Genomic DNA, 14,995 nt, shown 5'->3' with positions numbered 1-14,995 from the left:
TAACTGAATTTTACATGCAACAGAATAAGAGAATAAAGCTCACTGAAAGCATGCCAAATGAATATGTATGTATTACGTGTAATATGGTTGACAGTAACATTGCTGTAAAGGGTGATCATGTTCCGAGAAAACAAACTTAACAACTTAAGCTGTGTTTATATTAATTGTTTTTCTTTTTGGAAGAAGTTTTAGCAATGGAGAAATAAAGCAACATTTTATTCTAGCTGCAAAATAGCACGACATTCTCTTAATGAACATGACGCTGACTGTAACCTTGCTCTGACAGTCGGCACTGGGAACATCACCTACTACTGAGGTTTAGCAGCACCTGCCATTACAACTCTTTATAGCTTTCTTTCTTGTGACTTCCAGTTTGGCCAAAATGTAACTGCTTGAGCTGAAATCTTATCTTGAAAATGTTTGTCCCATTCTCCAAGATTTCTGTGAACACCAAAACAAAAGTATAAAAAAATCATTTCTTTTACTTTTTCTTGGCACTTCTCTATGAAAAGCTCTACTGTCACCATGCATTGGAGCAGAGGTCTAAAGCCAAGAAGGAAAGTGATCTTGTTTCAGGAATGTGTTTTTTCTTAAGATCATCTTTAGATGATCTAGCAGCTAGATAGTCTCACTCTCATTCTATGTTGACAGCTCACAGTTGATTAAGCTTAGGATGAGGTTAGAGTCCTTAAACAAAAAGTGAAGAGGCTGTCTTTCCCATCTTTCAGCAGTCTTGTGGGCAGAAGGCACTCCAAGAGCCTGGGAAGAAATACGTCTGACCCAAATGCACAGGGGACAAAAAGCAGAGCAGAGAGCAGGGAAATAAGTTAATATAATCAAATTGGAATATTGTAATTATGCAACATTTTAGGAAGACGTTTTTCTCTGCATAGCACCTAGATTATACTGGACAAAAAAAAAAAAAAAAAAGCAATCGTGAACAGTTGCTGTTATAATGTTATAATTGTCAGTGCATTAGATAAAGCCCTATGCCCTTAGTTAGGAGTCTGTGCAGTGACTGAAACCGATAAACTGATAAACCGATATGAAGTCTGTTTTGAACATCTCAATTTGTTTATAATGCTACTTTGAAAGAACATCTTCTCAAGATTCAAAATACATGACCAAATTTCATGGAAACTTTGGTCTTGATTACACTGGTCCAATTTCACCCCAAATGTGCAGGCACTCTCACTGATTTATTTACTGCAGCATTAACTGTATGATTGGCATTTTCTGGAGGCCCACATGGCTGTCCCTAGAGGCTGAGCTGTAGCTATGCTGAGTGCTCACAGCTGAAGATGAAGCCAGTGGAAACTGCTTTGAATGCTTAAATTGCTCTGATCCATAAGTGCTAAGACACACGGGAGGGAAAAGTGCTGTGTACTGGGCATCTGATTTGACATGCTCCACACTTGTGTAACTTCTAACTTAAATTTCTGTGGGCCTAGATCTCCTTTTTTAAAATGAGGCTAGCACCACCACCTCCCTTCCTACGAAGCTGATGTGTTCGGTTCATTGGCTGTTGGTGATGCACTCTGAAACCATGCTGGCTGGCATTTAAGAAAATCATATGTAGCAGTTATGAACTGGGACTACTAAGTGAATGAAAAGTATAGAAAAAAAATGCATGGAAACACAATTCAATTAGCACGGTCTACTTTTGAGTTGAATCAGATAATGTCCTATGTAGAAAATACTGGGCATTTGCATAAATAAAGGCCCTAGTTAAGGTGTATACAAGAAGAGGAATAACTAAGTTTAAACGCAGCATTTCTCAGTAGCCATACATTTAACTATGTATCTTCAATCACATTTTTGCTCTAAACAGAAGCATTTTGCTGTACACGTGGTAAACTCCAAATTGTCTTGGACCTAGAGGAAAGACTTCCATTTTCTGTAGTGATATATGGGTCTGGCCCTTACTATGCTGCACACCTTCACGCTTTCAAAGGAAAAACAAGCAAACAAACAAACAAAAATATTGTGACACTGCATCTCACAGAAGATTCTTATGTAACCTTTTACTGACCATTTAAGTCATGGTGACAAAAGCTACAGAAAATGCCCATAGCACTGAATTCATTTAAAAAATTTAAACCTAAAATCCGGAGTGATATAGAGTAGAAGCACAAGAAATGCTGAGGGGCCAGAAAAGGCAAAAGATGTTATCAATCTCATATGACATGCAGTGTAGAAAACAGTGATGTCAGCTCCTTTGAGATTTTCTGTGACTTCCTATGTCCTGTTTTTAACATGCTCCAGCTGTCCTGTTGACAACTGTCAGTAAAAGTGAGAGAGTTTGAAAAATAAAGGGCAATTAACTTAAGGACAGGTCATAGCTAGTACACCCATGATGTTCGTCAAAGTCATATACTCTGTGCTTTTCTAAACCAGAGCAAATGGATGCTGAATTAGCTGAAAAGTACCTCACTCAACATCCACTAAATGCACCAGCCAGCAGAACTGCAACATCAGAATTTCACGATCGGTAAAGATGCTCCTGCCTTGTAGCAAAAGTTATATCCTCCCATTGAGCTGAGGAAAACCCCAGACGGTTCCATATAAGCTATTGTTCTCGAGAGAGCATCACAGCTGATTGCTTCACTAAACCTAACCCTAAAGTGCCTTTTTTTTTTTAACAGAAAACTCCACTAATAAGACTTAATTATGTCTAATTTTAAACACCATACAGCTCACTGTAGTAGACTGGGAATAAAGACACAATAAAAAGGTAAGATAAAATGGGTACATTGAAACCTGTTTAATATACTACATAAAAATAGTAGGCCCTTGGATAGAAGCAGCAATCAGTATGGAAAACAGCCCATATGAGCTCTATTTTATGTCTAGAAGGTTTCTGATAGGGTTCCACATTGATGGCTGCAACAATTCAAACAGAACACAAGCACGCATAGAGGTGTCTAAAAAGCAGGAAATACTAAGCAGTGTGGATGAAGGAAACTCAGTCTAACTAGCTGGCTTTATGATAGTAAAAAGTGTCTGAAATTTGAGCCTTGATGTATTTAACAGCCTTCATGTCAGATTTCCCCAGATAGCTCTTCTGAAAGGTTGACCAATTTGTTTCAATACAGTAGCCACTCAACAGCACGAAAAAAAAAAAGACAGTATATATCCAAAAAACTGTATGGAAATTTTTCTTCCAAAGGTACAATGTGAAGCCTAAAGTACAAAAGCAGTTAATTTATCACAGAAGCAGGGATTCCTGCAGTAACTAATTCAAAGTGCTGATGATGCACTAAATCAGGGTGAGTGATGAACACACACATAGCAGCAAGTGAAGTTCAAAAGGATACAGATCTATGTGATCAATGAGCTGCCACATGGCAAATGAAATGCAGTGTTGACAAACGTACAGTAATAGAGATGAGGCTCCAAAATAATCAAATCAAATATAAGAAAAATGTAAATTAACCAGTGCAGAAAGGTCTCATTACAGACTTGGTGGTGCCTCTTTATACACATCTAAGTATCAGACCTTCAAACCACTGGGCTCTTTCTCTATATTTAAATGGGGGAAGAGGGGGGGGAGAGAACACTGATAACTTGAAGAGATGCATTACATTAAGGCAGTAAAACTTTCCTAGAAATGTGTCCAGTGACACCAGTCATGAAAGCAACAATTCATTTCAGGCACATAGATTATGAACAACAGCCTACAGATGAAAATTTCACACAAATCTAATATTAGATTGCATATAGCTGCCCTGAGTGATGACTGAACAATAATGTCAACTTTGGTGTCTTCTGCTGACCAAGCCTCTTCATATTCCAAGTGATATCCTAGCTGATTAATGGCCTTTTGACTGAAAAGCAACAACCCTCTAAGAAGAGTCCTGAGAATAGTATTCAGTTACATGCACCCCTTCAGTTTCCATGGAGCACAGCAAACGTGGTATATCAAGAAAGACGTCAGGACTTTTAAAAAGAAAGAAAACTCCCAGTATTAGAAGGAAAGGGTCATTTGTTTTTTTCTTCAAACACAACAGTTGTGACTTTTGTGTGTCCAACTGTTACCAGCTATGGCTATTATTGATGTTATTCAATTACTCATTACAGTCAATATAAGTGTTTTCTCTTTTGTTTTTGTCTATGGCCTGCTACGTGAAAACCGAGAAAGTTCTGTCTCTGTTTCTAAACCTTGTGTTTGAAAATGTCACATGATTCAAGACACCCTCTGTCTTTGGAAGGCTTCCAGAAAATCATACCTTCACTAAGTATGGCTGCACTTTTACAAGGGAAATTCCACACTATATATTCACTGTATATTTACAAGGACAGGAGCAGGCCAGTTATTCTCAATAGATATGAATCTCTCTAAACCCATGTATTCTATAAAACTGAGTGTTACTGCTACATTTTTACTTCCTCGCAGACTCCTCAATAAAACCATTTGCTGAATTGTGGGCATTGTGGGCTCCTTTATACATTTGCTTCAGCTCATAATCATTGTCAAAAATATCCATCAAAGAGCCCTGCTTCCCTTCATCGACTTTTTCCTTCTCCTTTTTAACACAATTGATTGTTTTCTTTGACATGTAAGGGATTTTTCTCCCCCAGGCTATCTTGACTTGTTCTTCAGAAAGTCCACCTGCCAGGTGATAGCATGTAATTAGACCAAGACAATATAAGTGGCAAGGAACAAAAAAGGTAGATACCCCATTAGCTTCTTCCTATAAACTTTATCCTTTCCTCTCCTTAGTTCAAAGGCTTGTTAGCACATTTTTTGTAGCTTCTCTTATATAAAACTCTAACTCTGCAGCTCTTAATTAGATGATGAATCATACTTTGACTTCAATGAAACCACAAACACTCAACACAAATGCAAATAAAGGGTTACTCATTTTGGTTTATGGTGGTGTACTAAGACTACAGGAATACTCTTTCTTATCATCTGTGAAACACTAAGGATGCAACTAACACACTAAAAAGAACTGAAATAATGATAATTAACACTGATATGTTCTAATGTACTGGAGGCTAATGACAAATAAAGCAAACCAGATAAACCAGAGGTCCTTCAGAACTCAGTTACTCAGTAAGCCATTAGAATGACCCAAGAGAAATGAACCATCAAGTTTGCTTTTAGAGTGTTTGTTACTTGAAAAGATTTGAAAATAGTAGTAATAAAGCCTTGCTTTTGCAGCTTGAGATCTGCCATTTAGTTGAACACCGGAATTCCATAATAAAACTGGATTCAAGAGAACATAATGCTAAATCCCAAGTAATAGTGCTGGGGCTAAAGAGCTAAAAAGCCTAAACAAATGCACAGTAGAAAGGGTAAATAAGTCATCCATTCCCCTTATCTTTACCAAAGCTAGCATTCCAACTCTACAGTACAGGGACACTATTTTGTTATCTATAAACTACAAAGAATTAATGAATTAGAGGCATTTCCAATTGTGCAACTTGTAGTTTATGAACAAGCTTATGAACATTATCTTTCATTTTGTCCAACTCAGAGATATACACATGGAAAATCTCCATCTGAACTTCAATTTTATTTTATTCTTTATAAAAAGAGGTAGAATAGCATCTTCCAACTAATGCCAAGTTTTTAACTACTTAGATTTTTTTTAGATATTTACAGATAGATTTTTCACTGAAGTAGATAACAGAATAATTTCTATTAGAGCAGAACCAGTGAAAAGCAGTAACAATAGGAAATCACTCAAGCCAACAAACAAAGCCCCATTACAACTTTAAGGTAAATATGATTATTTAGTCTGATCTAAACTTTTTTATTTTTCCAAAATTTATTTCAGGACAACTTTCACATTGTTATTTCTCAGGCAAATGTAGAAGAAAATAGAAAAAGCAGGTTTGAGATGTATGTATTAACACCTTCCCTTTCTGAAATTCTGAGTGAAATGCCTTTGTGGGAAAGCTGAATTTCTTTATGAATGTATCTGTGCAAGCAACAGTTTTTGGTTGGAATATGGAGTGTGCTGGATAGAAGTCTTATTGGCTTAAATGAGATGAGGATTTCACCCTTAACATAAACAAGATTTTATGAAGGAAACTTTTGAGTTCAAGATTTCTTATCTGGGTGAGATTAAGTAACTTATCTGAACTGATGTTATAACTAAGGAAATGAGCCAAATGGGCCCAATAAATAAGCTATCCACAAAACATGAATGCCCTGTAAAACCTCCAAAAAGCCAGCATGTTTTCTTTCATAGCCTACCACATGGAACACACCTCTCTATGACATAACCAATGCATTCATGTAATTTTTGTTTTATATTTTGACTTCTAATTCATTTTGGTTAGAGGTAGAATTATTGTGTTAAAAAAAATGACCTGATCCCAGACGTAGTTTATTTAAATTTCAAAATGAAAAGCTTACTAAGAACAGATAAGATTGATTGCTCTTTCCATCTTAGCATAATTGTATTTCAGGTGAACATCAATTTACTTTAAAGGACACTTCTAAGTAGCAGGCTGCATCATACATAATTCATCAATCACAGCTGCCTGTAACATGATTTACTCAAGCAGAATTCAATGGAATAGAGGGAGTCGCATTTTTTTTTATGCTGTGGCCTGTTTGTTTTTAAATAGTTTACGAAACACTCATTTGCACTGTATTATTGCTGAAAAGAGTTCATCCTTGGTTCATCAGCAGGTTGAATTTCTTCATACAGAAATGTTACCCCTTCAGATTTCTTTTAAAAGGTAAAATGAGTCTTGAAAACATCATTAAGGCAAAGAGCACTAAATGTTTATGAAAGTTAAAAATAGAGCTCAAAGATTTTTATATGGGGTAGGAGAAGGCAAAAGTATTTACCTGAAAAGCATTACTAGTTTTTAGTGCTATGTATTTTCTATCTGCTTTGACGTCATTTGTTATTGCTTTCTTACCAGCATGCACATGTAATTGAAGAGAAGTAGCTCCTTCCTCAGATAGCCCTTCACACAGTTGGCTCATGGATAAAATGGCCTACACTTGACAATATGCACAAACAGGACACAAAACTGTGCATCAGATAAAGTGAAATCGCTAAATACAGCAAGAAATAGATGTGACACTTTCATTTACGGGGGCACCGCCTTGCCTGCTATACTGCTCACCGTTTTCTACCAAATTCGGCTTCAGGGACATGTTGGTGCCTCAGACAGTCCTGAAGTAAAGAACCATTTTCACAAACAGATGCAAAGAGAGCTTTAAAAGAAAAAAAGAGAGCAAGAGAAGTTGCTAGAAATACACACTTGCACAAAGACAGAAATTTCTTTACTTACTTGTAAACCCATTTGAAACACAGAGTGACCCATAAAATTAGCCAACATTCGAATTAAAGCTGCACCCTGTGGGAAATGATACAGGAAAAAAGTTGTTACTGGTTTTGCATATCAATATTATACAATCACAATTTGAAGTATGCAATTCCATTCAACAATATCATCTTAGAAACTTGTGATTGCGATAATTTCTAATTGTGCTGGATTGAAAAAAAGAGAAAGAAGATGCAAACATTTACAAGGAAAAGTGAGATGGTTGCCCCAACCCTTCTGTGCAATCAGCAGTACTGCAGTTTTTAGTGAGGGCAAAAAACAATGTCCATGACAAATTCTACCACAGTGATTATTCATCATATTTTTATTTTAATTATACTACTGGAAATAAGGATTTACTGATAGTAATTCCTTTACAAAAGCCTTCAAGACCTGGTGATCTAGAAGTGGATCATTTTCATAAGAATTTTTTAAAATGTCAATATCCATACTTGACTTTATTAATAGTCAGCTTATTTCTCACAAGATCATGCAAAGAGGTTAAGTATTTGTATAATATATTTCTTGTACATATACCAGTTCTTATCCCTTGCCCCTTCAGGCAAAGGAGTAAGATCTAAAAAAATTCTTTTGTTTCACAAGTGATTCCAATTGTCAGTACTTATACTAAGAACCAGACATACACTTGCCAGACTACCTTTCTTTAAGGCTTCCCTTGTGTTTTCCCACTCCTTCTCAGTACAACCACAACTGCTGTGCATTTTCCCCTTGCACAACTGCTCTATTTCAAGCAGAAATACCTTCACAAATCTGATGATTTGGCTATAATATTCCACTTTGCAGTCCAATTTCAGGAAAATCAGCATCCCAATCCCGTAACGACTAAACATGTTATACTTAATACTGATCACTGTATGAGAAGGAGGACAGTTTGGATTTCAAAATGGTGAATCAAAGGCCATAAGAAAAAATGATGTTGGAGCATGATGTTAGATGTAGGTTCAGGAATTAGGTTAATGCTCAGTTAGAAAAAATAAATTAAAAAAAAATCACAGATTCAGAAATTCCCAGGTACTAAAGCCAAAAGGATTGTTATAATAAAGTAATATTACTTCCTGCATTAACAGAAGTAAAACAGTAATTTAGGTAAAAACCCTATTGCTTCTCTTCATACAACAACATCTATTTTAGAAAGATTCAAGAAAAGGAAAATGTTTCACAGTGTAACATAGCTTGTCAAAACTAGTATTTACTCTAGCTCTAGCATTTAAAATGTGAACCTTTTTTTCTAATTTGAGTTTCTCTAGTTTCAGCTTTCAAAACCAGAGTTTATGTCTTTTCCTGTTAAAGTTCAAATTAGTTTTGGAATTCAACAGTTGTCCAATTTTTAGACTGTTTAACACATGTTCTACTGATTTTTTGTGCAGTGCCTATTTTTGAAGTAATGAAGGAAGCATCTGTAGTAATCAACATTTTAAACAACAATATGAATCAAAAAGATTAATAACTTCTTAGTAAATCATAAGAAAGCAAGTTTTTCACATAGGCAGCAACAAATAATATATAGTTAATAAAGTAACTGAAGAAAAAAAAATGAGTTCAGGAGATGTTTGTAATTGCTTATAAGAAATGAACAGCAGATAAACCAAAAAAAAAAAAAAAAGGTGTTTGCATTATTAGTACTATGCTGTGTTTTTATGGTGGTACTTAATCTTACCAGGAGACCAATCATATCAGGAACACACGGCACTATAAAAAATAATCCCTATCCACACAGATTATTATCAGAACAGACAAGACTATAGGTCAGGAAGCATTATTACCCTCATTTTACCAGAGGAAAAGAGTGAGTAAAGTTCTCAGAGATGTTTAAGCAGATAAATAGCAGATAAATCTGTTTAAGCAGGTAAACAGCAGACAAAAAAAAAATTCAATAAAATTATAAATCCTATTTATTTGGTAACTAACTTGGAAAGCGCAACCCAAAACATCTGTAACAGAACCAAAACAACATAAAAATATAAAAGGGATCAGTCCAAATCCTTAACAACAGACATTCTTCCACTCATCACACATCCTTTTTCCTGCTCACTTCTCAGTATTCCAGGGTCCCCTTCTTCATTTCTCAGGGTTTAAATTTCACATAGTAACAACAGACACATATTCATATAGGTACCTTAGCTCTACTGATTTCCGTGAGAAGTAAGTAAACAAATGCCTTCATATGATCTTGCCCACAGAGTCTTTTTCTATCTAGAGACCAAGAACTGTCAAACAGACATAAAATAATTATAAAATTGCTCTCACAGCTCTCATTTGGCCACATCGTGGATGGAACTATGGCTGGCCTTTACACAGCAAACAAAATAAAAAAGCAAATAAAGACTGAACAGGAGATCCAAGGCACAAAGGCAGAACTACTCTCTCTGGATCCATTTGTTTTCACAGATACTTTAGAATTACTTTCTAATTACCTTCAGGAAATCCAGAAGTCCATTTACAACATCCAGAACAACAATGTGCCTGACCCAATTCTGCTATCTTCCCCACACAGTTTGCCTATCTGGATGACTTATTTGCTGAAGAATAGTACAGGAAATGAGAGAGAGGGAAAACAGAAAACCACACAATGTCAAGGGGTAAAAAAAATGTCTTGAGGAGAAGGGAGGAGAAACAGAGGAGCATTTGGTGGGAAGGGAAATGAGATTGGAGGAAGGAATGGGAGAAAGACACTTATTTCACCGTTTTTGCACTTCAAAAGCAGGCAAAACAGAATAGTGACACATTCCTAAGAAGACACTGAAGCAATCAATACATTCCCAGGCCTAGGAAGGAAAGGAGAAGACAACTACGCTGATAGTCTGGAGATGAAGAGAAACAGGTTTGCAGAGGGTGGGATTGAAAAGTCTGAGTAACTGTCATAAGGAAGGGGGACTTACTAAAAGATGGGCTTGGAGGACGATCCTAACTAGAGGGATGTGGCAACGGAACAGTATGTTCAGCTACAAAAGCAATGGAATAAATACTTTCAGGATTATCTGAATGGCCCCAAATGCTACCATTTTCATTGTATATCCACATAGCAAGCAGTGAACTATAGGTCCCAGAGAACCTGTGTTTCCAACCCTCTGAAAGCTTCTCTGACCTAGACCTAAACCTACATATAAATCCTAAATCACAACAAATCTGTCCTGCTGCAGAGGATGCTCTTTCGAACCTATCAGCATCATTCCTTGAACACCCTGACATGCAACCGATCTGCTCCCCACTTCATTCTCAGGGCCACTTCTACTCCGCCAACATTTGTCCAACCAAGGAATGATGTATGGAGTCTTGAGAAGTGAACCTGGCTCTCTTACAGGGCACAACAGCCATTTATTGATGATTTAAGTGCTTTCCTCCAGGCAGTGGATGAATCAGTACCCTGTCAAGAGGTAAAAAGCATTGGTTTAACAGATCTAGTGAAAAGCAATTCCTTCCTATTCACAAAAAATATCTGCATTCCTGACGATACCGAATCTGGCTCATCTTAAAACAGGGAAAAGCTATGTACCCCATTTAAATAAAAGTTTACTCAGGCAAATATACTAGATACTCAATCAATGACTAATGGCACTACCTAGTTCTGGTGAAGCACTTTTCAATAGCAAATCGCAAAGTGCTTTGTGGGACATTGGTATCAATACCCTTCCCATTACAGAAAGGGAAACTGAGGCACACCATAGTGAAATCATTTACTGAAGATCACCTAGCACCTTCATCATGCAAACTGACACAGGTGGAGGTTCCTCAGCCTCTGCAATGTGACACTACTGCTGGAAAGGAAGGTAGAACATCAGCTACTCCATGGAAATAATTGCATATGCAGACCTTGTCTACAAAGTCCTCCTGGGGAAAAGTATGCTCATTGACAATTAGCCAATAATGGCTGAAATGCTGTAAATTTATTCTCTTTCTTTCCCTGAAGAGACATGTTTGCACACCCACACCATGGTAAAGACCATCCATAATAAAATGAGGAGCAAAATTTCTTTATATGGGAGATGAACTTGTCTAGAAAATGCAGACTCACAGTTAAGTCATCCCGTCTAATTCTCTCGTGTCAACGTAAAATAATATGATTTCAACCTTGATCTCATATTAAATTAAGCTAATTTTTAAAGACTCACTCCTGTGTTTTGTGATCCTGTGGCATTACCACAGGTCACAATTACTCTAGGTTAATTTAATTCTCTTTTTAAATGATCCAATTTTACTATATCTGAATTCTTAAACTAATTGTTTCACTTGCAATTTGCATTCCGTAATCATTTCTTATACAAAAGAAAGTGCCAAATGGAATTTTCTCCAGTAGGAAAAAAAAAATTTGCCATAAGTTTTAACCCACAAAAATATCACTATTACCGTACTACAGGGTACAGCCACACAGCATGGGATGCATCTGACTAAATGCAGATATCTACAACACCTCTGTTTACAATTAGTTTAGTGGTCTAGACTTTCTTTACATTCAATGGACAGAATCTGTCAATTCTGGATGCACTTCATCTCCAAACAGATCAGATGACTTGTACCTTAAAAGCACCATCCAAAATGAGCATTGGGTCACTAGCCCATATGCATCTATCTGCACTACAGACACCTAAAGTGAGGTGAGATGAATTCAACCGCCTTGTCCAAAAAGGCCATACAGAGATTGATTCCCCACTCTGCTACAAGAGTTCTATACATTCCATATATATATAGAATTTCTGAAATATTAAAATATATAACTGTTGTGGCACCACCCTTTCTTATATGTATATATGGCATATAAGGCATATAGGTAAATATAGGCATATAATAAATCATATCTCATTTTTAACTTTCATATAAGAAAACCTGCAAAGGCAGGTATTCAAGAGAGGACCCTGAAGAGAGGGCAGCGTGCTTGCTAGCTGAAGGTGGATATTCTGTACCAAACAGACAGCAGAGAAAACACTTAAAATTATGCACTAGTGAAGCCATTGCAGAGAATCTGATAATGTGAAAATCAGAAAACCAGAATACAAGATTATGCAGAAGGTAGAAGGCAAGGACAAGGGGCCATGTGTGAAGAGATACAGTTGAGTTGCAAACTCATTCAGCATTATTCTTTTAAGAAGCAAAAATTATGTCAGTATTCTAAAAACTGCTCATGAGTGAAAAATGTCACCAACAGAACAGAAATTGTGAACTACAGCTGACTCTCATAAGGGTGAAATAATCTATCATTTTGTAAATGAGCTGGAGTGGAGGAAGATAAAGAGACCATAAAAGGCTGACTTAAAGAAAGCAGAGCTCTTCCATCCTCCTACCCTCCTTCCCACCAAATCTTGTCTTTTTTTTCTTTCCCTAGAACATCATCTTTTTTCTTTCTGCTTTTGTATGTTTTGTTGTTTTTGTTCTAAGGGTAGGATTGAGATTCATGTGACAGAATGCAGATGCCTACATGGTAACTTTCTGATGCTTACTCAAGTTTTATACAGCTGAGCCAGCTGCTTAGACTCCCTTTAAAGGCAATGGAGAGAGATGTGAGCACTTCAGCTCATCCTGATTCATCTCATCTGAAAACATGCATCTAAAATAGCACAGATAAATTTCACCCTAAAAGTTCCTGTTTACCTTCACTGATGATACAGGGAGGTTAGACAACTAGTTAACTGCAGGAGTCTATGCAGCAAACATCCCAAGTTCGATAACATAAATCTCTTTAAAGATATTTTATTCTGCAAGTCATGGAGCAACCCTGGAAAACGTAAAAGTATAAACAATGCAGAAACACTTTCCTGAGTTTACAACATCTGAGACAGCATCTTGAAGGCTTGCTTATTAATTTACTTCAAGTAACACCAAGTATCAGTAATAACAATTACATAGATCTCAATATATGCCTTCTTCACTGAATGTCCTCCTTGCCATCCTTGTTTAGGAATAAAAGTTGATTGTTTTGATTTAGTTCAGAACAATATCTTTTGTGACATAAAATCTAAAATCAGGAAGTATCCTGTTATGGGAACCACCACCACGGTACACAAGGTGTTAAGTGTGGAGTGAGGTACTGAGGAGCGGACAACTGGACTACCAAACAAAATTACATAACTGAATTTCTGGGGGAAAAAAATCAATTTCCTACAAAGCCTCCACTCCCCTCTTTTGCTGTCACTTCTCTCATTTCTAAAAGAACATTGAGACACAGGTGACTTAGTCTTCTATTGTGCAGTAGTGAGTTCAAAATCAGTCTTAATATGTAATAGTACCACTTGTCTTTCATATAAAATACAATTTTCATGAAATTGTAGGAGGCCTAAAGCTAGTTTCCCTTATGCTTGTATCCCTGCAATTCAAGATTAGGGTCACTTCCCCTCTAGCTAAGGGAAACGTGAGCTACTCCATCCTCTACTTCAATTAAAACTTGATTTTACTCATATCATTGGTAAAGCTATTATTAACAATAGGAATTTCTTATAATCACTTTCATCTTAATTGATTTTAACAAATCAGACCACATACAGGTACTCAGAAATGTACGATTCTTTCCTAAAGAGCTCTTAAGATTAGAATCAATATATGAAGTTTGATGAATACTAATATATACCTGACATATACCAGTATTCTTTTTTTCTGTATATAACTCAATATATAAACATTCCCTTCCTTAAACTATTTACTCTGTGCTATGGTACAACTGAACATAACTGAAAAAATTTTGAGAACAAGGATTTGAAGGAATGGTGTGGACAGCCCTTTTGAAGCATTTAGAAGAAAATGTTCTGTGGGCAAGCAGACAGGTGGGATACAAGAAGGCCACAAGCTGTACTTGTTTGGGATCATTTGCTCATTTCCAATCTATAAAAAGACCTTTCCCACACTCTGTGGCAACACTAGTTGCTCTGCAGCTTTCCATAGGAGAGTCAAAAGCTTTTGGCAAAGTGTCTTGTTAAAGACTTTTTGAAAATCCGGTGTCTCCTGACTTCCTGCACAAACTCCAGCTGGACAGTGAGACAGAATCTCCCTTTGTAGAAGCTATGTTCAGCAAGACTGACACAATTATCCATGTGCTCAGGTACTTACCCTTTACATACAATACAGTCCCCACCTTGCTGGAGTAGGAAGCTGGACTCATCAGTCTGTAGTTCCTAGGACATCTTCTAGAGACCATTCTCTCTCTACATTGCCACCAGCAATTCTCTGGCACAGGGGCTGTCTGCAAGGACAGCCTACACCCTATTGCCCGGAGTTCTGCACTCCACACCTGCTTACTTACAGAACATGCTGGTGGGTGCCACCCAGATCTGCAGACTTCCTAACAACCTACTCAGCTATTTTGGTTAGTGTCTCCCATATACCTACCTCAAATTGATCATTCCTGCAACCTGTTACAAAGAATAAACTGAGCATGGGAATCAGCCCGTTCTTCAGCAAGAAAGTCCAATACAAACAATTAATTATGCTTCTCTGCTATACCCTTAAAAATCTGATAAAATCGTACAAGTTGGCCATCATGCCCCTCACCCAGTAACCCTGAGCCATGCCTGCTGTGCATTCAAGTCAGGCACGAAACACCTTAAAAATCGGTTAAGATCACACAAACTGTGTGATCAAGACAACATTTCCGAATTCTGACTAATACATTTTGAATAATGATTGAAATGTATCTCTTCATGAAACACGCTGAAGAAAGAGATTTTTTAGAACTCCAAAATTAATAAAAGCAGCA

The 14,995-nt window shown here is 36.8% G+C and overlaps 1 protein-coding gene across 4 annotated transcripts in view; it reads right to left on the bottom strand.

The window, feature by feature from the left end:
• The window catches only part of TRHDE (thyrotropin releasing hormone degrading enzyme), a 208,250-nt gene that overhangs the window by 82,427 nt on the left and 110,828 nt on the right, over positions 1–14,995 (bottom strand). For all 4 annotated transcript variants that reach the window (XM_080576967.1, XM_080576968.1, XM_080576969.1 and 1 more), the window contains exon 7: positions 7,264–7,329. In XM_080576967.1, the coding sequence (XP_080433093.1) occupies positions 7,264–7,329 (66 nt within the window). The remainder of the gene's footprint in view (positions 1–7,263; positions 7,330–14,995) is intronic.

The sequence above is a fragment of the Anser brachyrhynchus genome (genome assembly GCF_964034855.1).
Source record: "Anser brachyrhynchus genome assembly, chromosome: 1".
NCBI lineage: Eukaryota > Metazoa > Chordata > Aves > Anseriformes > Anatidae > Anser > Anser brachyrhynchus.
The sequence above is the reverse complement of the archived record's forward strand: the minus strand, read 5'-3'. Positions and strand labels throughout refer to the sequence as shown.